This window comes from Gossypium hirsutum, chromosome A03, assembly GCF_007990345.1.
Source record: "Gossypium hirsutum isolate 1008001.06 chromosome A03, Gossypium_hirsutum_v2.1, whole genome shotgun sequence".
Taxonomy (NCBI): Eukaryota; Viridiplantae; Streptophyta; class Magnoliopsida; order Malvales; family Malvaceae; genus Gossypium; species Gossypium hirsutum.
Window position 1 is genome coordinate 73,380,060 of NC_053426.1, and position 24,893 is coordinate 73,404,952.

Sequence of the window (24,893 nt, forward strand, 5' to 3'; positions counted from 1 at the left end):
GTCGGTGAAAACAATAAATTGAAGGAAGTTAACTTTAATGTGGGTTGAGGACTTTGCTTGAGGATAATCAAACGTTTAAGTGTGGGGATTTTTTTTTTTGGTGGAAAGAAAGCTAAATCATTACAAGAAAATCACTTAATCAAAAGATTTAACAGAAAACTTATCCCTATCAATTAATATATGAGCCTTCTCGGATTGGACATCGATAATTTGCAAATTTCCTTTCTCGATCAAAGCTTGTTTAGCTAAATAGTCCGCAACCTGATTTTGTTCCCTTGGAATATACTGCAGACCCATTGATGTTCTTGAGATAGAATGTTATGGATTCTCCTAATTAATGCGGAATTTGAGACTGAAGAATGGTTTCCAAGTATGGCTTGAACAACTTCCAAGCTATCAGAATGAATAATAACATGATCATATAACTGTGGGGATATTTGACAAGTGCTAAAAATAACATGTTTTAACCTCATTCTTAATGCGTTTTTGGATGATTATTCGATGTTAATTGTAAATTTTGTGCTATTAATCCTTCAAATTCATGTTTTTATGCTTAATAGAGCATTTTGGAGCAAAAACGAGCAAAAATCAAAAAATAGGAACAAGCTACAGGAGCCACACGGATTGACCCATTCCACACGGTCTAGCCAAACGACCATGTGGTAGGTCCTGTCAATTGTGTGAATTTACACTTTGAACAGCAAAAAAAATTGATTTTTAGATTTTTCTGGCATTGTAAGACGTATATATGACAAAAATAAAAAAAATAAGATGGAGTCGTCGTAGAATATTCAAGAAAACAACTCGAAAAACACCATTGAAGCCAATTTTGAAGTAGATTTCCGTCAAGATTGAAGATTTGCATTTCATTTCTTAGGAAGCTATCATGAGTTTTTTTTTGTTTCTTGTGGTTATATTGTATCTTGGATGTTTTTATTTGCAATCATGAATTAATTTTCTAAATACCTAGGAAAGATTAACCCTATGATGGATTCTGTCATTTGATTTTTATTTTATGAAAATAAATACTTAGATCTTATTCTCAATTATGTATGTTTAATTCTTGGTTTGATATTTTTAGATTGTTGATCTATGTTTGATGTGCTTAAATTAGAGGAGGAATAGACCCTGTTTTAGAGTAGATTTTGCATAATTGAGTAGAGTTGTATGCAATCCTAGAAATAAGATGACATAAATCTATCAAATTAGAGTCAAATCTAATAAGAGAATTCATAGCTCGAGTTAATGCGAAATAAATGTTTTAATTAGAAAGAAATTTTAATCAATCAACCTAGAGTTAGTTGCTCTTACTCTCGAAAGAGATATTAGCATAATTTAGGGATTTCTACGGATCAAGTTACTAAGTAAAGAAATTACGTAATGTAGATTGATAGTGACAGATGAAATCTAGGTGAATTGTTTCCTAGGTATTATTTCGCTTCTTGGTTATTACTCAATTATTTTCGTGTTTTGTTCTTTAGTCTTCGTGAGAGCAATATATTTGCACATCGTAACTATACTATTAATTGATAGGTGCACTTGCATCAGTCAAATTTTTAGTTAGTTCATGACGCATCACCTAATATATTTGCGGTACTTGCACTTTGAAGTGGATTGCCATTTTGGGGGTCTGACCTCTTTAATGGTGGTGGTGGACTAAGGACTCCTTTGTTCATTGCTCAACTCAAGATATAGGCCCTTAAGGCTATGAGATGTGTATAGTCGTCGAAATTTTTTTCTACTTTTTATGTTCTTTTTGGGGTTCGATAGCTCTACTTTTGGTCAATTAATAGGGGGCATAAGAATTGTTGCCCTTTTCAAGTTGAGGATTTTATGATGCATGAGCTAAAACCCATCCTTTAGGATGGACAATCACTTTTCTAAAGAGAGGCTCAAGTGCTTTTAAAGATTATTTGGTTGGGGTTGGCATTTGTGCTGGAGTTGCGTTTGGCGAGGGTTTTGTTTAGGGAAATTTCTCTTTTCATAGTTGTGGGAACAAGTCTCCGATAAAGAAGTTTGTTGATCTTGGTGATTGGCTTGAGTTTGCAAGTTGGAAGAGGAAGCATGTAGATATAATATGTTGTGGAAATAATCATGTAGGTCTTCATGGTTCTAAAGTTGTCTAACTTGATAATATTGGTTTGATAGGTAGCTTCCTTAGGTGTTGTGAGTAAGTTCATGAGTTTTGTGAGCAAAGGTCTTTTATGGGGTAAAGATAGGACATTTGTGTTGAGTTCCCATGAACAATGCCAATTGTTGGTATAAGATGTGTTGATGGAAGTTTTGAGTGCTTCACACCTAATGGTGTCAAAACCCATTAGTTGTTATTAGGATTTGAAAAAGCCTTTAGTCTACACTTAGAAAATAGTTTTGTTCTAGTTGTTGCTGCAACAGAATCAAAGTGAATAGATTAAATACAAAGTGAAAAAAGGAACAAAATAAGGAGAGAATTAACACAAGATATTTGCCAACGCAATTTAGATTCACCAGTCCTACTATCCGAAGCCTTGCTTAGTGAATAATTTTATTTAACAATTGTCTGAATCACCTATTGACTTAAGGGGAATCTATCCTCACAAAAAGAAGTACTTGCAACCTTCAACATTGACACCAATTGTTACAAATCACTTATCCAACTACCTCAATACAATTAATAAGCCTCTCCGAATAATATTCAAAAGAGTATCACAACTTTACCCAATAAAATAGCAAAATAAAAATGTTTTTTTGAATAAACAAAATAAAAATGTTAAATATACTAAAAATTGCAGACCAAGTGATGCCACGATGCTATTTATTTATAGGTGTCTTCAAGTGATCATCCAACATTTTTTTGATAAGATTTAAACTCTCATTTAAAAGATAAAATTATGTCATTAATTATTTGAATATTTATCACATAACAAACTTCATAAATAAGTCTTTCAATGACTTCAAAACTCCCTCAACAGATAAAAGATAATGATAAACATTTCTAACACTTTAAATTTCTCCCTTCTCCTTAAATTAGTCGAATGGATAAAGATGATTTAAAGCGGATTGTAGCATGAATTAATTCTTCATTTGCTACATAAAAAAGATTAAATCACAACTCAAATCATTAAAAAGTCAAACATGTAAATTCCAAAATTTTAAATACACCAAAGTTGTTGTTATGTTGGAATAAGACGACCAAAATTTATGACATATTTGAATTCTCTCCTAATGATGACTAACGAGGGATTTTATAGCGGAGCCAAGTGTGTGGCATGAGTCTACCAAATAGGTCAGAGATAAAGTTATGAGGAAGCCAAATAAGATGTTGTCAGATATGACATGTAGGGACATAGCGCGACTATGCTCAAATTTAGGGAGTTGATCACTAAATTCATAAGAAGCGATGGAAGATGAAATCACCTTGTCCTAAGCAATTCTTTTCAGAAATTTTGTAGTGAAGGTTTCAGAATTGAATCATTAGCCCTGTTTCTGGTCATCATTAAAGTGAGGATATTTCTTTTAATGTAAGAAGTGAACTTATTAATGGGGTCTCTTCTTTTGCTCTTTTGTTATGTATAACAACCACGTGATCCCTGCGAAATTTTTGGCAACACGAATTTATCAGCAGCTATTCTTTGATTTGTTCAAACTGTTCTCATTTGATCACATGAAATTTTATATTAAAAATTCAGAAACACTAATTTCCAGATTAAATGCGTAAAACATCAAAGTTTGAAGTCATTAATCATTTGCAAGGCTTTTGTCAAAATGTTTTTCTTTTTAATTATATAAACAAAATCAACAAAATTATGATATATGTCCTAGATTTTGATTTTGATTTTATTATTTCTTTTTAATGTATAAACATCGTCGTTTTCTATACTGATTATGAGGGCAATGTATTATTATTGTTGTTCTTATGTTTCATTTTCTGTTGTTAAAAAAGAAGTCAAACTTTGAGACAGGTAAGATTAGATTATCCACACAAGACTAAAAATAAGTCAAGATACATCACCTTGGAGTTTCCTCATAATATACTACAAATTACGAAGGCAACCAAATCTAAGTACTTTAGAAAGACATGAGTAATTCTATTAAAATTTCTTGCATGCCAAAGTTTTTTTAATTCCATTTATAGGTTGGTTGGTAAGTATCATTAATCAATATTTTAAAAATAAAATATATATATATATATAAATGAAACACATGGCGATTTTTTAATCTCATTTGTGGAGTTAAAATTTTTTTACCATTTATATATCAAATAATAATTCTTAAAGTATTTAATATTTATTTATACAACCACTTCCAAAATATAATATTTCACTGAATAATATCACTTTTTGTTTAATCCTTAAACAATGCTTACTTTTTATAAAAAAAAAAAAGAAATTTAAATTTCAGTAACAATCTTATATTCTCTTACTGTGGTTTCATTCATAGTAAAATAATAATGATAAGAGGAAAAAGGAAAATAAAAACAGGCAAAAATGATTACCCATGTGTGAATTGTGAATAGAATTTTAAGACTCCTAAATTTGAGAAATGGGGGTATTTGACGATTTCAAGTCCATGTGTGAATAATTGTTTTATTTTTGTAGTCATCAGTGAACTTTTCACACCATAGACAAGAAATCTTTATAAATATAAATATATATTAATAATTTCGATTATATCTGTTTTTTTACATAATATTTAGTATTATCTATAGCTCATTCTCAATTTATAATGCGTTTCAGCTCACTCGAATTCATGTCTTCCTACCTACATTAGCAATAATACTCATGTCAATCAAGGTAAAACTCAACCTGCAAGTGAACCTTTATATTTTAATGATAACAAAATATGATTTACTTTTTATTTTAATTTTTAAATAAAAATACATATTATTTTAAATTGCTAATATGATGGAGTGGCATAATAGATTTTTACTCATTTGAGAAAACAGATAGAAAGAAACCATGTTTTCTATTTTACTTTCACACATGGCACAGCTCTATCGGTTATAAAATATTAAATCTAGATCTTTAATAATGTGATTAAAATAGAATGTTTAATAACTCAATTACATTTTTGAATCTTGTTTTGGATTTATGTTTTTGTTGGAGGAGTAGATTGACAAATGAGGTGATTCAGTGGTTAGGGTATTTCGCAAATCTGACTATACTCCCTTCAGTAGTTTTTTATGTTACTTCATCGAATTGAGTTGAGATATAAATGTCCATTTTTAATTTGATACTCTAAACTGATGTTATTAATTTATTGATGAAATATTGAATTCATAGAAAATTACCTCAATGATATTTTTGTAACCCACTTTTATTTTATTTAAAATTAAGTGTTTTCATGAATAAAAATAAAAGAATATATATTTTACTTTAACAAAGTGCACTAGTTTCCAGGCTTATTGTTGTTGCTTCTATGATTGGAGAAAACAAATGGAGAAAAACGCGTTGTTGGGGTATTACTTGGCATAAAGAGCTGAAATAATGGGATGGTCCCATTGGTTGCAGTCAGACTTATTGGTTTATAATGGTAATCCACTTCACTACTAGTCAACCCTGGATTCTTGGTCTTGGTCTTGGTCTTTGGTCTTGGAATCACATTTGCCATTTTACACTAATTTTTTCTTTTGCTGAAAAGATTTGTTAATCTACTTTGTGATTTTTTTTTTTTTTGAAATGTGAATGCGAAACAAGACAAGTGGATTTTTCTCTTGGAAAATTGCTGCGAGCTCCATTATATTAATTTACTATTTTATTTTTGTACATAAGAAATTATTAAAAGAGTAAAAATATAATAATGAATTATAAAATTTTATATATTTTATAAAAAATTATATTTAAATATTTACTTAATTTTAAAATATTACAAGATGTTATCCAAGAAAGTTGCCGTAAATTTTATAACTGTAAAAAGGTAATAGCTTTAACAATATCCACCCGCTTCATTGACATCCTAATTTTCAAGGTTGTTTTTCTTCACTTGTCAATATCATCAATGTTGCAGTCAAATTTGGGTCAAACAGCCTTTTTTATTTTTTTAATATAAAATCCAGAAACATGATAAATACATACTGGAAGGCTCATACTTTGATATGCGTGGACACAGAACAACAATCGTGGACAAATACATGAAACAAATGCAAAACAACCCAAATTATTTATTTGGGTGGTAACAAACAATGACAACAATGTCCAGATTGCTTTGTAGGAAATAACGTTTTAACATAAAAGCCCAATTTACACGTCGTTGAATTTTATATTCCATTACAAATGTGCATGACTGGTTTACCATAAAACACATTCAACACTTTCCTTAAAGAGAAAAAAACAATGGAATGTGCTAAATGATTCAAAGAAAAAATTTGAAAAAAAAAACAAAAAACGTTAGGGGCAAAAACTGGGGAAACTCGGATTTCATCACGCAAGCACATATTTACAGCTTAAGAAAAAACAAAGAACACAGAGAAAAAGTATCCGCTTGCAAGCAGTTTCTCTTAGTAACACTAAGATGATGTACATTGCAAAACAAAGTGAGCAAATATTAGAGTTACAAACACAAAGAAGAGCAGTGCACCTTTCGTTTTTTCCCTTCGCTAGCTAAGCCAACACCGAATGCATTTGATCTGAAACAGAAGCCAGACCCTGCATCAACCTACAGATTTCCACCGTATCGTCCAGGTAGTACTTAGCCTTACTTGGTTTTTTACCCACAGTACAAGCAAACACTTCTGCTCTGGGATCGATCAACGGCCCCAATACTGAACTTATGATAACCTCGAACATGTCTTCATCAGATCTGTCGTCTCCTATGCAGAGAACAAAGTCAGGCAACATACCCCTCTCTTGCATTGTGGAGAGTAGGCGCTTTGCAACTAGACCCTTGCTTACACCCTGCATATACCCAAAAGAAAATGAAGACATGCTCGGTAAATCATGAAGAAAGAAACATCGAGAGCTCTGCAGCAATGAGGTTAATTTACTGAAAAACACACTTAACCGATTTAAGGCTCTCGATAAAAGTTAAAAGCAATTTGATACGAGAAAGAAACCAATGCTTAGTATTAGTGACTCGCAAAGTTACATCAATAAAAAAGTTACGACCTTACTCGATAATCCAAATAATCCAAATATGAGTTCACGTTTGATCTTATTACCCTTTTCTCTTTTAAGCAAACATCAAACGACACCTAAGTATAGACTGTAGCAGTAACAGTAGCAAGGGTTAAGCTTTTCAGTAGACCTAACCATACTCATTTTGCTTGGCAATCACTGATTCGATAAGTTGATTTCCGGCTCAATGTGGACTGATAAAAAAGAAAAGTATTGTACCATATTTGGAAATATATTTCTGTACCTGTGGCTTAACCTCGACAAAATTCTGCCCACTCTTTACCGTAACAGGTTCATTGGCCAGCACACTTTCGAGATGATCAAGAAGTTCTTTAGCTTGGCATGATCCAAAATCCGGATCTGCATCCTCATAACACCAGACAAGGGCAGTTTCCTTATCTTCGATGTAGGATCCATCAGTAGTCTCCATGTATTGCTTCATCACAGGTTCTGCAATCTGCTTCCATGCACAGTCCACGGCTGGTACACACGTCTCCCATTCCACGTCTCCCTTGAGCCTAAAACAATAAAAATACAACTTTAAAGTCGAAACAACTGTTTTGATATAAAGGCTAAAAACAGAAATTACAAGGATCAAAGCTGGTTCACTTCACCTCAAGAAGTAGCCATGCTCAGCAGCAATTCCTAGTTTCTCACATGGAGAAAACCATTCAGTGAGTGTCTTTCGGCTTTTAGCACTGACAATGAAAACCATGTTGTTTCTATCTCTGCACAGGCTATTTAGGATGTCAAGGGATTTGGATGATGGGCTCTTATCAATCGATGCCTGTGGCATCAAAGTGCCATCATAGTCTAGAAGAATCGCCCTAGTGGTAGTCCTCTTGTAAGCTGATACAATGTGCTCCATTGAGAGCTTTCTAAAGTTCGGATCAAGAGCCACAACTCGAAAACTTAGCCCAAAACCAATACCCCAGCATCTCCGTCTAGAATGTTCTCGACAAGTCCTCTCCAAATCCTGAAGGAAACTATGAGCCCAGTAACCAACATGATGTGTACTCACATATCTGTAATGCTTTTCATGCCTGAGCTGTTTTTCTGCTTCTGCCATAGCAAGGGCACAGTCCATTGCATCTGCTACAGCATCAATGTTCCACGGATTTACTCGAATTGCCCCACTCAGAGATGGGGAGCAGCCAATGAATTCTGAAACAACTAGCATGCTTTTCTTTGGTGTAGATGGCTCCAAACCCAAAACCTTATTCAACCTTTCGTTCCCCTGTCGACTGATGATATACTCATAGGGTATGAGATTCATTCCATCCCTTACAGCTGTTACTAAACAACACTCTGCAACAACATAATATGCAATCCTCTCGTAAAACTTAAGCGGTTCATCAATCAATACAATGGGGTCATACCCAGGCTTCCCAAAAGTTTCATTAATCCGCTTCACAGTTGAATATGTCTCTTCCTGCACCTCTTTCACATCTTTTCCTCGGCCTCTAGCTGGAAGTGCTATCTGAACCAGCACTACCTTCCCTTGACACTCGGGATGCTGCAAAAGTAGTTGTTCCATTGCTAGCAGCTTCAAACTAATACCCTTAAATATGTCCATATCATCCACCCCAAGCAACATTGTCTTCCCTTGATCGCAATACTGCTTAAGAAGCTCTGTAACCTTGGCTTCAGTCTCTGGAAGGCTCAAAACCGACTCCAGCTGACCCATGTGTATCCCCATAGGGAGAATTTTGATACTAACAGTTCTTCCATAATACTCAACACCTATGTACCCCCTCTTGGATTCATAAGTAAGACCAAGCATTCGACTACAGCACGACAAAAAATGCCTTGCATAATCAAAAGTATGAAACCCGATTAAATCCGCATTCAAAAAGGCACGTAAAAGCTCTTCCCTAATAGGCAATGTCTTGTATATCTCTGACGAAGGAAATGGACTGTGAAGAAAAAACCCCAATTTAACCCTATTGAACCTCTTCCGCAAGAAAGTTGGTAAGACCATGAGATGATAGTCATGTACCCAAACGAAATCATCCTCCGGGTTAATCACCTCCATGATCCGATCCGCAAAAATCTTATTGACCGATACATAGGCTTGCCACAAAGACCGATTAAACCTACCTCCTAGATCCGGAGATAAAGGCAACATATAATGAAACAAAGGCCACAATTGCTGCTTACAAAAGCCATGATAATACCTGCTAAAAAGATCAGGGGGCAAAAAAGTGGGCACACACTTGAAGGTCTCTAAAAGAATCTGGGAGACCTCATCTTGTTCATTTGGGTGGATTTCTTCCTTTAAACACCCAACATAAATCACCTCAACATCATCATCTCCTAAACCATCTCTCATTTGAAGGAGAAGTGAATTATCATCCCAGCTGAAAATCCAATTATTGCTGGTGGTGGTGGTGCTACTGCTGCTACTCCCATTTTTATTATTATCCGATTTCCTATGTGCCCTTATCGGCAGCTGATTAGCTACCATGATAATTCGGTCTTTCTGGGTGGAGGAGGAGGATGGATCAGAGCATACACTCTCTGATGGATCATCGTCGACATCGGAAATGATCCCCGGGACCGTCATAATCCGGGGAATCCTACGGCTAATTCGGCCTAAAGATGGAGCCTCACCGGAGGCTAGCTCCAAGAGATTCGAGTATGATCTTGATACCATTTTCTTAAAAAGCTAATCAAAAGAGTGCTTCACTACTCCCACATACAAAACAAAACAAAACAAAAATCCCATTAAAGGGGGATTCATTTTACAACAAAAAACCAAGAAAAAAAATTATAAATCCAAAGAACAAAGATGGTGAATTTCAGGGTAAATAAACTAGGCCCTTATCAGATTTAAGTGCAAAGAAATGAGAAAAATAAAAAAAAGGGGGGTGCAAATTTTTTAGGGGCGAATCAAGGAAAGAAATTTCAAGATAAGCTTAGACAAAGTGAATCAAATACAAATGGTGGAAATAAGTTGATATCTAGATAAATAAAAAAAGAATGGAATAGATTCAAGATTACACAGCTAAGAAAATATACTTCACCCAAAAGAATTTCCACTAGAGATAGTCAAACTTACTACAACAACAACTACAGAAAATTTTAAATTTCAAGAAGGAGAAAAAAAATAAACACAAAAAATCAAGAACAGTTGAAGAAATTACCAGCAGTAGTTGTTGTTGAATATTGAAGAATTCCTTCTTCCTTTTCCTATTGGGTAGATAGGAATATTGATAATTCACAAAAAAAAAAAAAGCTTAAAACTTTAATAAGCTAAACAGTGTAACCCCCAAAAAAAATATTGAAAAAGAATTTATTTAGCTTTGATTGAGTTGAGAGGCTCAAGCTGATCTTAAATCCCCCTATTACCAAAGACAACACTCTGTAGCCAAACTCCAGAACTTGGACTGATAAAAGACTTTAAATATACCGAGTATTCGGGGTTTTTCTTTTTTCTGTTTTTTTATGGTGGTTAAATAATGTACTAAACACTGACCATAGGATGAGATTGTGGTTTGATCCAACGGTTGAAAGTAGAAGAAAATATGCAGTTGAAGTTCTTATCCTTTTGTCCTTAGGTTAGTCCGCCACGAGGCAACATGCGGAGGTGGGACCCACTAAACTCAGGGATCTTGTCTTAGATTAGCTGTAAAATGGGTCGAGGGAAATCCCACGTGGCATGAAATAATTCGCCAGGGTAGGTCTTACTAGGCTACGTGTCGTTATTTCCATGCTTCATTGACAACACAAAGCATTGCAAAGTAGGTTTCTCTCGAGATATGTGTTCACATTTTGACTGATTTTACACGAGATTTCGTGGGATAACAAAAAAAAAACAAGCAAGGAACGCAAAATATCCTTATCCGACAATACACTCTAACGTTGAGAACTTAAAAGATCTCCCCCCAAACAAACCGTACGCATACGACTTACACCTTTACGTGCTCTGTTTTTTTCTACAAATAAATACCACCTGTTATATTCATCTAAAAGTTTTATATTTAATGTCTTCTTAATGTCTAAATTTATATATATATTCATCAATTGAAAAAACGTTATATATTGATTTTTTATTGAATTTAATATACATCAATTTGTATCTGGAATTAAACCTTTTTCTAATATATTTTTATATTTAATTAATATAATATATATTTATATTCTTAAGTAATATTGTTAACTTTTCAGTATTCAATTCTTAAGTTTAAGGATTGATTTGATGAAAATTCATAATTAAAGAATAATATTAACAATTAACTTTAGTTAAATCAACCTTAAAATTAAAAAAAAAACCACAACCATCAATTTGTGTTTAACAAATTAAATTTACAATTAACATGAAATTTGTTTTATTAAAAATCATGAATATTCAAATATGAAAATATTAGCATTTACCTTTTATCTAATCAACTTACTCGAATTAAACATTAAAAAAGGTAAAACTATTAATTCTAGTATATAACTTATCACATCTAATAAAAAAAATACAAGTATCATACTTGCAAAAAAACAAATCAAATTCGATACCAGATAATGCATTAAGCCTTAATATATCAATGGTGCATATTTTTTGTAAACTAATATCTGATTTGATATCTCGTTAATGAGTTTAATGAAATTTTTAGAAAAATTTAGCCAATGCTAAATAAAATTATTCTTTTTAAAGATTCTTAAAATATTTTATTTCTTTCATTAAGAATTTTTATTTATAGCATTACTAATAAAATAAAACAAAGAATATATTTGATTCATCAAATCTTAAATTACGTGTAGGATATAAAATCACTTTGTTTAATTTATTTAGTTAGAATATAGTGTTCATGTGTTCAGTTGACAAAATATAACTTATTAATCTTAACTTTTTTGTAAAATTATAATAATTTAAAAATTTTAGAGAAATGAAATAAAATTAATAATATAAAACTCCAATATATAATTTTTGAAACAGTCTAGGTTTTTTTTTAATTATTAATATTTAGAGCAATCTGAGTTTTGTTTAGTAATGTGAGCTATTATAGCTTTATTTGTAAATTTTTATGTAAGATAAGAAGAGAAGATGCTTTTATTTCCAATAATAATAATAAAACCATATAAAGAAACTAGTAATTATAATTAATGAAACAATTTCCTAAAAGAAAAAAAATAGTGAAATAAATTCAAGTTTGTGATTTAATGAACATCAAAACTCAAAATTTATGAAAAAATTCATGTTCCTCCAGCATTCAACAAATAATTTTTAAAAAAATTAGTAACTTATCAATACAATAAACTATAAAGTAATATGAAGATAAAATGTAATTTTACATTAAAATTTAAATTTCGTCTAAAATCTTAGATAATTTAATAAAGATCCCACATATTTATACTATTTAAAAATATAAAATTATGGGGTGAATAGAATATTAAAAATCTAAAAATTATAATATCATCCCAAAATATAATATTACTTCCACCAATTAAATGCCCCTAATGATTAACTTACGGAATATGATTTTTATACACGGTATATTAATTCTTAATTTAATAGCATAATTTTTAATAATAATTTAAAAAATCCATTTAAAAAATAAAGCAGTTTTCTTTTTATTTTTCTTCGTTATCATTGTCGTTTGCGAAAATTTGATTTTTGAAACAAAATAAATAAATTCTAATCAACGGACAATAAAAAATAAAAATAAAATAAGTTATCGGGGGCGATACGATACAAAGGTGGGGAAAAGGACCGATAACAGCTGGACGTCACATTGACTTATCCGCCACGTCAGCAATGTAGGACCTACAAGCAACACATATAATAATAAGGCTAAACAGAGCAAGTGGGGTTCATAAGGCATTTTTAATTTAATTAAATAAAGTGCCGACTTAAGTGGATAAGCACGGATAATTGAACAGTCTCACGTGGCCACCAATACACGTGACACGTGTCCCGAACATTTTTTATTTGTCCGAATTTGAAAAGCAGAAACCATATAAGTAAATGGAAAAGAAAAACTGTGAAACGACAAAACCCTGAGCCGGCAACGAGCTTTGCACAGTTCCTTTTTGTGAAATTTAAAGATAATGTTCTTAATAGTACTAGTGCCCTTTACAACGGCGGTCGATGGCTAATGATGGAAGTGACCACGTGGAAGATTTTTACCCTTTGATTTCTAGAGTTATTAGATCTAACGGATGGGAAAGCGGGTCTTGTTTAATGATTTTCATTAGGAAAATTACAGAAAAAAGAGACTACTAAGATAAGATGCACGACTGCTATGAACAGTGAACACATGTCTTTTAAGCATATTTTAATTTTACTCATAAATTTAAAGAAATATCCAATCAGTTTTTGAGAAACGCGTTTTTTTTTTAATTATAGAGTGAATTAAATTGTGGATGATATTTCTCTATGGTAATATTAAGAGTTTAGTGTCATCGATAAAAGTTTTTTATTTTTATAAAATAGTATATTATTTTTAAAGATAATTTTATTTTCACAAAAATTTTAAATAAAATTATATATTATAGAATTTGAAATCAAGATTATAATAAATCTAACTTCATCATTTGAATTAAAGCCATATTTAATTTTTATATCAAATTTTTTAAAATTTATAATATGAATTTATACGTAGATATCTCATAATTTAGTATAAATAAAAATATCAAGTAAATTAATTAATTATAAAATAAATTTCAAAATTACATATGAATTTTAATCTTGTGTAATTTTATATATGACATTCTAATTTGTTTCAATATTTATAAAACCCTAATATCAATATCAATATAACACCATTTTATTACATATTACACAACCAATAATTATATTTATCTAATATAAAAATAAATAGAAATATTAATTTCTTTAAATATGTACAATTGAATCAAAATCAAAATTTTAAATACACATTTGAACTAAAATCAATGTTTAAAGTGTATAATTACACCAAATAAAAGTTTACGTATTAAATTACACATTGAATTTAAATACATGATAATTTTTTAAAATTAAAAATAAGGATAAAACAACATTCAAAATATGAACTTGTCAAAAATTTTCAACTTGATTCTGATTTTTTTAGTTCTTGTTATTATTATTATTTTTATATTTTCAATATCTATTTTATAGTTTATGTTTAATGCTTATCGTTGTTCCTCTTTACGATGTTTTATTCAAGGTTTAAACTGTTTTTTTTATGTTAGAAGTGTAATATATATCCTAATTTTATTTCTAAATTTTAATTTTATTAAAATATGATAATGTGATGGTGTTATATTTTATATTACGAATGTTAAAAATATAAAATATATACCTTTTAAAAATTTTAATGATTGAAATAAAAGAACAAAAACTCCATTTATCACTGTGTCAAAAAATAAAAATTCTCTTTAATTGCTTATCCCTATTAAATTAGGTCAGTTTTAAAGCTTTAGGCACGGTTTGTGTTGCTTTTAATGAAATAGGCATTGAAAGAACCCACCCCACCCCCACCCCCCCCTTCCCCCCAAAAGAAAACAAAACCCACCTAAGCGATTATGTGCTTTTTAAAGCCCTTATCTATTCCTGAACTTTATCTAACACACAACCACAACACTAAAAATAAGTATTTGTTAATTTTGGAAAAATTATTTATATATAAGTGGAGTTTTTTTTGAAAGTGCTAATAATACAATTCAAGCATAATACAAATATATATTTGAATAATCACAAGTACTAAATTATTACAATATAAAAAAATTATCTAAATAATTATAAAGTAAAGCATATAATTAGACTAGAAATTATTATAATCTAAACTAAAACTTACGAAGTGAAGTAAAACCTGCAATGATAATTACACATGATAAAACTAGGAGATCAATAAATATGATTATACATAATGAAATCTCGAACTTAGGTATTCAGAATATAAAAAATATTTGTATTTACCAATTGTGTGAAAGCCTCTTTAGTTTGTAGGTGAAGTTCTTTTTTTTATAGAATACCTACATTTATTTATAACTTCTCTTGAATCTTTAAATTAAAAAAATAGGTTATGTTCTAAAATTTATTTTTGTTAAATTTTATAAACGGGTAGAAGAAAAGATATATTGAAAAACTAAAATTAAATAAAAATAAGATAATACGTGATAATATTTAAAATTCATTTATAAAAAAAAATTACAAGTTGTGTGGATGAGTTTCAAAAAAATTAATTGCTACAGGTTTACGAGAAGCGGTCTCTAAAATCTCAACTTGATTTTAGTCAAAAGATGAAATGTACGAATTGGGTAATATTATAATTAGCATTGCAATGCATCTATTAATTATTCAGCAAATTGTTTTTTGGTAGAATCAATAAAATATATTGTCAACTGAGGCATTAGGAGAACTTGTGGCTTTTGGGTGAGTTGAGGAGTTGTTTATGGCATGTTTAAGAATTGATTCTATTCTTATTGGGATAATTAAAAAGAGATCCATATCACATCAAATACAAAGAAAAGTCCAAGGTGGCAAAGTAGCATAAGTGGAGAGTTTCCACATTTCACCAATCACCACTTTCAACCCTTGTGGGTTCATTCCTAGATGTTTAAAATTTTCTAATTCCTTCTAACACAAGTTAGTTAAGTTAATTTCAATTGAGATCATTGAAAAAACACTTGTGGAGCTTAAAGGAATAGTGAATGATTCGATTAATTGAGATTTTTGATATTTTTATTTTTATTGAATTAAAAGAATGTAGTTTATTACTTGTATTTTTAAATAATATTACCTCAATCCAAGTTTAATGACAATGTTTTTTTTTAAATGTAAATTTAATGACAATGTTAAAACTTCTTTCTCAATAATAATAATAATAATAATAATAATAATAATAATAATTAACCAAAAAATATCAAAATAATAATGAAACTACTGTGTACTTTATTACATCAAAATATATTTTAATCTTCATTTAATGTTTTTCGAATCGAACTGATAGTTGAGTTGATTAGGTTATCGATTCTTCATTTGATTGGTATGTCTGGTTAAAATTAAATAAATTATTAAAATATTATAAAAATTTTAAAATGAAAATAATAAAATCATAAAAACTGGTTCAACTGCCGGTCAACCAATCCGATCTAGTTCAAGAGTCAATTGGTTTTTTCCTTGTTTTGAATCGTTGTATCGACTAATTCCCAGACTAATCAATTCGACCAACTGGTTTAATTTTTAAAGCACTACTTTTAACATTAACTCAAATAAAGTTTTAATTTTTAATTATATTTAAACGACTATTTTACTAAAAAACTACTATGTTAATATTTATTGAATTAAGTGAAAATGCATTAAATAAAAAACTAAAAATAAAAAAATTTGATTATGCTTTTATTGCATCAAAATTTATGCTATTATTTAAGTATGTAAAAGAGTTGGTGTTAGAGTTAACTAGAAATCAACTCAATTATGAAAAATACTAAAAAAATTAATCGTTTAAAATTAATAAATATTATTATAAAATGTTTTGTATTTTCATTGCTTTATATAAAATTTATATTAAAAAAAAGAGATAACATTTCTATCAAACATATTAAAATTTTAACTTTATCATTTTTATGAAAGTATGTTTAATAAAAGTTTTTTTTATAAGCAAGTTACCATATTTTTCTTATGATTCAATTGTTAAATAAATAATTTACAACAATATTTTTAATATTGAATTTTTCTTTGACCCACGTGATAATATAATAACATTTTGAAAACACGTTAAATAAAGCTTTCTAACCTGATAACATTTCAGCATGTCATAGCAATTGACAATACAAGATGGAAAGCAATTGAAATGTATTTAATATTCTTACACTAATGTATTTACATATTTAAATTTATATTTACTCACAATTTAGATTAACTTGTTTTATTTTAATTTCATATGTAATTATTAATTTCAAACCATATGTTTAATTATTTATTAAATGCTATTTTTTAACCACACATATATTATAAATATATTATTTCCACATGCATACATGTATGATGCAATTACTAATATATTTTAACCTTTTAACTTACACCCAAATAATGCATTAAAACATAAAAAATTAATACAACAAAAATATTATTTAAATATAATAAAAACAAAAAATAATGGAAAATAAGTCATAATTATTTGATATTTTAATGTATTTATTATTGAAATTTAGCATTTCATACATTATCAATAATTTTTTTAATTCTATAAAAAGAATTCAAATATTGGAGATATCATTTTTTAATATAATTTTTTAATTTTTTACTCACCTTAAAAAATATCACTTTATAAATTTATCTTATAAAGTTTAATATTTTTACTCATTGTTTTTCATTATAATAAAGCTTTTGATTGAGTTAATGTTACTTATAAACTTGGTCACTCAGTTGAGAAATGATCAAAAACCTATTTTTTTTAAAGAAAAAAATGTCGAATTCTCTCTGTGAAAATGTTGATCCTGGACTATCCACTGTGGAGGAGATGATCCCTAAGAAAGTTAGATTCAGAGACAAGGAGAAAGCAACGAGTAATGACATGCTGATCGAGTTGCCTCTAGATCAACCTACTTCTTGGAGAGACATGCTCGTCAGCCAATCTTCAAAGGGTGATTCCAATGTGGATGGGAAGGAAGTTATTGATTTTTTGGAAGGGGACATTCAGAAATCCGTTGTGAATGGCATGCCTTCAATTACTTTTTCGGACCAAATTCATCAAATCCTTATTCAGGGTATGAATAATAATGTGATCTTAAAACTCCTAGGTCGTAACATTGGTTTTTTGATTTTGCAGAACAAAATTTACAGCATATGGAGACCTTCAGGCCCTATTCACATGATGGACATTGAAAACGACTATTTTCTAGTCAAATTCCATAACAAATTGGATTGTGATAAGGCTCTCTCTGAAGGATCGTGGACTATTTTCGGCCAATATTTGACTGTTCAGCCTTGGACGAGGGCTTTTGACTCTACACAGGCTTACCCAAGTGTAGTAGTGGCATGGATTAGACTCCCTGCTCTTCCTAGTTATTTATATAACCGTAAAATCATTACTGAAATTGGAGAATTGGTGGGCAAAGTGGTCAAGTTAGATATGAATACTGATAGCAGGACGAGGGGGTTGTTCGCTAGAATGGCGGTATACGTCAACTTAGAAAAGCCGTTGGTGTCTCAAATCTTGGTAAATGGCCGAACACAAATGGTAGAATATGAGTCCCTTTCTACTATCTATTTTCATTGTGGAAGGTATGGACATGTGGAAAACATGTGTAACTTCAAAATTCCAGAATCTACGGTGGTGGTAAACATGGACTAGCATGAGATAGTACCAGAATTTCAAAAATCGAACGTTGAAGGATCAGAAAAGAAAGATGGCAACTATGGGCCGTGGATGATTGTAGAAAGGAAATCAAGGCGCAAAGTAAGGGATAATCCGTAGAAATTAACCGAAATTCAGGAGAAGGAGAAGGTAGGCTCCCGATTCAGTGGCCTTGCTAACGGGGATTTGACTAATGAATTTTAGGATAGGGAATTGGCAGATTTGCGGAGGTCTAAAGGGAAAGAATTATTAATTAAAGGTCAACGCAAGACATTTTCGAGAAAAAGGCAGCTGAAATCAATAAAAAAATCTCAAACGGTAATTTTAAAGAGTCGGGCCCCAAAATTTCTCTAGGCCCAAATAACAAAAAGAATAAAGAACAATTTTTGGGATAAGTTCGGCCCATATGACCAGTAATAGAATTGTGCAGAATTCAGAGGTATTTACCTCTGGATTGGGCGTGGGGGTTTCTTCACCTAAGCAGGTCTAGGGCATGTTGGATCATGAAGCCCAGGCTGAAGGGAACCAGTAGGGTTCGTTTGCTCCCAACAGCAATAGTCGTCCCTTTGCAGCGCCGGTAGTTGTTCCTGAGCAGGCCATCGATGAGGTTATCTTGCATGACGAAAGGGAGACTTCAGTGCTCCAGAGTATACCAAGTTTAAAGGAGGTAGTTAGAGGAGAAGAGGTAGTCGAAGTTGGCAATCTAGATTCCGAAAAACACACAACTGTGGTTTTCTTTGAAAATAAAGAACCCCTTTCCATGAACACTCTCTTGGATCAGAAGGGATTTCTTGATTCGAGCAAAGAAATGAAGTTCAGGAGCAGATCGAATAAGCAGAATAAAAGATTTCGTGGGACAAATGTAAGGTTCAAAAACGCTAGCTCCCCTCGTGTCTTTTTTAAAAAATCTATAGAGAATCTTGCTGAGAGTATATCGAGTATCTCAAAAGAAAATTTTGGTACTGGTTTATTTTCCAGAAACGATGAGAAGATGAATGGGTGTATAATCCCTAAACAGTATGACTATTGAAGGTTTTTGGTTTGTCCCTCTTGATTTTTTATTTACGTGGGTTTTGCTTTTTGGGCTTTTATTATTTTTATATTCTTATTATATTATTTTGATGATGCCTAATTTAAAAATTTTCTCGTGGAATTGTCAAGGGTTGCTAGTAGAAGTTTTATTAGAGCATTTCGTGAATATAATTCGAAATATAGTCTAGATATTGTTTGCCTAGTTGAACCAAGAGTAAACAATAAAAAAGCCAATTTTATTATTGAGTAATTGGGCTTTAATTTTTCTCATCGGGTTGAAGCCGTTGGATTTTCAGGTGGCATCTGGGTAGGATGGAAAAATTCTCTTTATATTCAAATCATTAGTAGTCACTCTCAATTCATTTTTCTTCGTGTTGATAATTTAATTTTCAATAAGTCTTTTCCAATCTCTTTTGTTTATGGTAACCTTGACAGGATGAAACGCAAGCTTCTTTGGGAAGGGTTAAAATCTGCCTCCCCAGCCCAATCCATTCATTGGCTTATCATGGGAGATTTTAATGCTATCATATCTTCTAAGGACAAGAGAAGTCCCTCTAATCCTAGAAAATAGTGTGAATTATTTGGAAATTTCATTGATTCTTGTGCTTTACAGGACTTAGGTTTTAGTGGACCTTCATTCACTTGGCAATGAGGTGACACTTTTGTAAGATTAGATCGAGCCTTAGCAAATGATGAGTGGATGTTAACTTCCACAGTGTTCAGTTCAACACCTCACTCGTACTAAGTCTAATCATTGGCCACTTTTACTTTTCAATGACCCGGTTCGGAACGTTTCTAAAGGTTGACCTTTCAGTTTTTTAGCGGGATGGACACAACACAACACTTTTCCCACATTCCTTAAAGATAAGTGGAATTTTACGAGTGATATGGTTGATTCTCTCAATAATTTGACCTCTTCTGTTAAAATTTGGAACATGAATGTGTATGGTTTTTTGGGTGCACGTAAGCGTCATTTTATGAGATCCCTTAATAATATTCAAAAGGCCATTGACCATTTTCCATCTAGTCAGTTAGCTTAGAAAGAATTGAAAATTCGGGATGAGTTGGAGAACTTTCTGGATCATGAAGATTTACTTTGGAGACAAAATGCACGTTGTGACTGGCTTTATTTGGGGATCGAAAAACGAAATTTAATCATAGTCGCATGATTAAGAGAAGGAAATTTAACCATATTTTTTCCTTACGCTTGGATGATGGAGATTGGTGTTTTGATCAAGATACCTTGCAATCAAAGGCGGTGGAATTCTTTGAAAGGCTATATGGAGAAACTCCTTCGACTTTAAGAGGTACGCCTAGTTTTGGTTTTCCTAACCTTAATCCTTTAGAGGTTTCTTTTTTGGAAGCAGATATCACTAATGAGGAAATCAGAAGGGCGTTATTTGATATGGCACCGCTGAAAGCACCTGGTAGCAATGGGTATCATGTTATCTTCTTTCAAAGCCAGTGGGATATTATTGGTAGGGACGTGTGTCAATTGGTCAAAGAGGTCTTTTTTGGAAGAAAGATTTAGGAGAAGCTGAATAATATGCTGATTGTTTTAATTCCCAAAAAAGAGAATCCTAAGGATTTCAACCAATTTTGGCCCATCAACTTATGTTCTGTGCTTTACAAACTGATTATGAAAGTGATCGTTAACAGGTTTGAGGTGGTTTTTCCTAAGCTTATCTTACAAGAGCAAACTGGATTCATTACTGGTCGGAACATATCGGTGAACATTATTCTCGCATAGGAAGTTATTCATTCTATGCGGTGTAAACAAAAAGGGAAGAACTAGATGGCTGTAAAGTTAGACTTGGAAAAAGCCTATGACAGAGTTAGTTGGGATTTCATTGTTTCATCGCTAAGTGCAGCCAGAATCCCTATTTCTATATGTAAAGTGATTATGTCAGCAATATCATCATCTTCTATGCAGATCCTCTAGAATGGAGTGCCTACTCGTAAGTTTAAACTGGTTAGAGGAATTCGTCAAGAATGCCCTCTACAGCCGTATCTGTTTGTTCTTTGCATGGAGTGGTTGGAGCATATTATTCATATGAAAATGAGGAATGATAATTGGGACCCTATTCAGCTATCTCGTAATGATCTTGCAATCTCTCATTTATTTTTTGCAGATGACCTAGTAATCCTGTGTAAAGTTCATCTGGACCAAGCACGGCTGTTAGATTCCATCCTTAATCAAATTTGTGTTATATCGGGGCATAGAATTAGTGTTATGAAGAGTAAGAGTAATATCTTCTTTTCCAAGATTACTCCAAGCGATGTTCGCATTCAAATTACTCAAATGTTTGGTTTTCAGAAAGTTCAAAATTTAGGTAAGTATTTAGGCGTTCCCTTCTTTCATGAGAGGGTTACCAAAAATACACCCAGCTTTATTGTGGATAAGGTAAGGCAAAAACTTCAGAGTTGGGATGCTAGAATGTTATCTATGGCAGGAAGAATCATCTTGGCGCAATCAGTACTCCTCTCCATTCCCAATTTCTTCATACAGTCTATGATGATTCCGGGAGGTGTTTGCTCAGATATTGAGAAATTGGTAAGACATTTTATTTGGGGACATACTGAAGGAAATTCTAAAATGTCTTCAGTAGGTTGGGACTCTATTTGTCAGCCTCGGGCTAAGGGTGGTCTTGGATTTAGGAACTTGGATGATCAAAATAAGTCTTTTCTTATGAAAATTGATTTAGTCTTGTTTCCAAGAGTGATGCCTTTTGGGTTCGTTTCTTTCGATCCAAATACAGTTGGAAAGAACAACTACCATATTCAATTAGTAGGAATCAATGCTCCCACTTATGAAGAGCTCTCTATAAGATATGGCTATTATTTCGTGAAAACTTAATTTGGTCTCTTAGAGATGGATCTACTGTCCGGTGCTGGAAAGACCCTTGGATTCCAGGTATGGGGTGCTTTAATTTCTAAAATTCCATCTTAAACTAACCTTGACCTTGACTGTCGTGTTAGGGAATTTGTCCATTCAGATGGAAGCTAATATTTGGAGCTGTTTCGTGTTTGGCTATTTACAGCCCGATTTTGGGCTTAGTTGGAACAGTGGTTTCGAGACCACCAATATGAAGTTGGAGAAATTATTTTGTTATTATTTTAGAGTTATAACATGTTTATATTAGTGCATGAAAAATTTAGTGAAGTAATTTTAGTATTTGTGAGCTTAATTGTGAAAAATGACTAAATCGCATAAAGTGCAAAAGTCCTATTTAGATAGCTAAAAGTGTCAAACAGTCATGGAACACTAAATTAGAGGTCTTTATTTAGCAAATAGACTAATAATATATTAGTGGCTGGACATGGAGCCTTAAATTAAGGGATGGTCAAATGTTAGGTAACAAAAAAAGGGGATAAAATAACAATAAACCTAAAGATAGCTATCATCTTTCTCAATTCCCTCTCTTCACCACCGAAAATATCAGCCATTATAGAGTTCTTGGAGCTTCAAAATTTCAGCAACTTAAAACCTTTGCAAGTAAGTGATTTTGGGGGTTTTTTTTAAATATTTTTATACTTTTGAGGTCCTTGTAGCATGAGCTTTCTAACAAGGGGATTATTTTGCAAAATGGTTGAAAGTCTAGAGTTTTTCCATGATAGTAAACATGCTGATTTCTGAAATTTTATGGAAGAATATGAGTCATGGTTGTGAAATAAATAACTTTTGTGAAAAAATTTTCAAGGAAGCCCTAACTATGGACCATTTTGCATAAGTTGAAAAATTAGATGATAAATGTGAGAAATAATAGGAATTTTGGGTTACTATAAGAGTAAAAAGGGTTCAATTAGGGTTAAGATATGAAGAAATTCGATAAAAATTAATTTTCGAAACTAGGGGTAAAATGGTCATTTGTAAAAGTATAGGGGAAAATGGTCATTTTGCCCAATTATAAATTGTTGAGTACCTAGATCATTAAAATGATTAAATTTATGAATTTTTATCTTTATAGATCAAGAATTGTAACATCCGGGCCTAGACCGGGGAAAATGGACTAAGCCAAACAAGTAGTCTACATTTTGTATACCGAGGTAAGTTGTATGTAAATAATACAATTGCATTGTTATTATATGTGTTTAATTTGATATGGTATGAATCGTTTATTTGTGGAAATAATTATGTATGATGAATATTGAGATAGTAGAACTCCTGTTGAACCTTAGGAAATAAATCAGTTATTCATGCCATGACACTCGGGTCATTTGTGTGCTAATGCAAGACCATGTCTGAGGCATGGCATCGGCAATGAGACGGGAGCTAGTATAAGACATGTCTGGGACATGCATCGGCTACAAAATGTGTCAGTGTAAGACCATGCCTCAGAGATGACATTGGCACGGATATGTGAGAGTCAGTGTAAGACCAAGTCTAGGACATGGCATTGACACTGTACCTTGTGTTTAAGGCTTAGTGAATATCCGATAGTATTTCAAATGGTTCAACGGCGAGAGTTACAGTTTAAGTTAAACAAGAAAAGTATAACCATGTTGTGAGTGGTACAGGTACCTATTTGAAATGTATGAGATGTGAGCTTAGTATATGCTATGTGAATGGTATTGGATAGTGATGAGTAAGTTGTGCTTATACCTATTTTTGTATCATGAGTATGATGAACATTGGTAAAGTTGTCATTATATTTATTTTCATGCAACTTACTAAGCTTTATGCTTACCCTATTTCTTTCCATTTTCTTATAGTGCCCCCTAATTAGCTCGTGGATTAACGGACATCGGAGGCATCGATCACACTATCAATTGAAGCACTTGGTATAGTTAAATTTATTTATTTTGATTATGGCATGTATAGGATCCTGACTTTAGAATTTTGTGTCATTGTTAATCAGCCAAATGTGTTGGCTTATTTTAGCATTTTGATTCATTTTGTATAAGGCCACAAAAATGGCTAAAGTTGAAAGTTGTTATATGAATACAAGAGGTTATTTCATGAATGGGTAATTTGTTGGTTGTTTTAGTGAATATGAAATGTGTAAAGGCCTTAGATGTGGTTGTTGGATTGGGGGAATCATATTATGATGATCTTTAACATGATGGATGTTGTTATTTTATGTTTCAGAGTGGCAAAGGGTTTGGTAAATAGCCCTATGTTGTCCACACGGATAGACACACGGGCATGTGTCTAGGCCATGTGTGACACACGGCTAGCCCCATGGGTGTGTTGTCCTGCTGTGTATCCCCTGGACGTAAAAATTTCAAGTCAATATAAATGGTAGTAAACACACGGGCAGAGATATGGCTGTGTGTCTCAGTCATGTGAAGGACACGGTCTAGCACACGGGCGTGTGCCTTGGCTGTGTGACCCTTAAGGATTGTTGACGTTAGAAACAAAATGTCACGATCTTTAGACACGGGCTAGGACACGGGCGTGTCATGGCCGTGTGAGGGACACGGGCCATAGACACGGGCATGTGTCAGGCCGTGTAAAAACCCCTGTAAGTTCAAATTTAGAATTTAATTCATA

The 24,893-nt window shown here is 31.9% G+C and overlaps 2 protein-coding genes across 6 annotated transcripts; one reads left to right on the forward strand and one right to left on the reverse strand.

Annotated features, from left to right (window-relative positions):
* Positions 1-6,365: 6,365 nt before the first annotated feature.
* On the reverse strand, positions 6,366-10,517 carry LOC107886340 (alpha,alpha-trehalose-phosphate synthase [UDP-forming] 6). 2 transcript variants are annotated; one of them, XM_016810250.2, is made up of 4 exons: positions 10,238-10,517; positions 7,706-9,779; positions 7,336-7,609; positions 6,366-6,872 (listed from the first exon to the last, which is right to left on the reverse strand). In XM_016810250.2, exons 2-4 carry the CDS (start codon positions 9,745-9,747, stop codon positions 6,579-6,581), a joined length of 2,610 nt encoding a protein of 869 aa, XP_016665739.2. In that variant the 5' UTR covers positions 9,748-9,779; positions 10,238-10,517; the 3' UTR covers positions 6,366-6,578. The 2 variants fall into 2 exon arrangements, with proteins under 2 accessions (XP_016665739.2, XP_040954957.1); XM_041099023.1 differs by having other exon boundaries at positions 7,706-10,505.
* Positions 10,518-17,310: 6,793 nt separating this feature from the next.
* Positions 17,311-24,391, forward strand: LOC107886339 (uncharacterized). Of its 4 annotated transcripts, XM_041099032.1 has the most exons (4): positions 17,311-19,229; positions 19,835-22,313; positions 23,368-23,446; positions 24,113-24,387. In XM_041099032.1, the coding sequence occupies exon 1, from the start codon at positions 17,444-17,446 to the stop codon at positions 18,362-18,364; it is 921 nt and encodes a 306-aa protein (XP_040954966.1). In that variant the 5' UTR covers positions 17,311-17,443; the 3' UTR covers positions 18,365-19,229; positions 19,835-22,313; positions 23,368-23,446; positions 24,113-24,387. The 4 variants fall into 4 exon arrangements, with proteins under 4 accessions (XP_040954966.1, XP_016665737.1, XP_016665736.1 ...); XM_016810248.2 differs by lacking the exon at positions 19,835-22,313 and having other exon boundaries at positions 24,113-24,389; XM_016810247.2 differs by having other exon boundaries at positions 19,835-24,391.
* The last annotated feature ends 502 nt before the right edge of the window (positions 24,392-24,893 follow it).

Bases quoted from the DNA above. Each gene is read 5' to 3' on its own strand.
- LOC107886340 (XM_016810250.2), bottom strand. From the start codon at position 9,747: ATGGTATCAAGATCATACTCGAATCTCTTGGAGCTAGCCTCCGGTGAG. The intron at 7,610-7,705 runs GTGAAGTGAACC...TTATTGTTTTAG, and splicing joins GAGCATGGCTACTTCTTGAG to GCTCAAGGGAGACGTGGAAT. The intron at 6,873-7,335 runs GTACAGAAATAT...GGGTATATGCAG, and splicing joins TTGTCGAGGTTAAGCCACAG to GGTGTAAGCAAGGGTCTAGT.
- LOC107886339 (XM_016810247.2), top strand. From the start codon at position 17,444: ATGATCAAAAACCTATTTTTTTTAAAGAAAAAAATGTCGAATTCTCTC.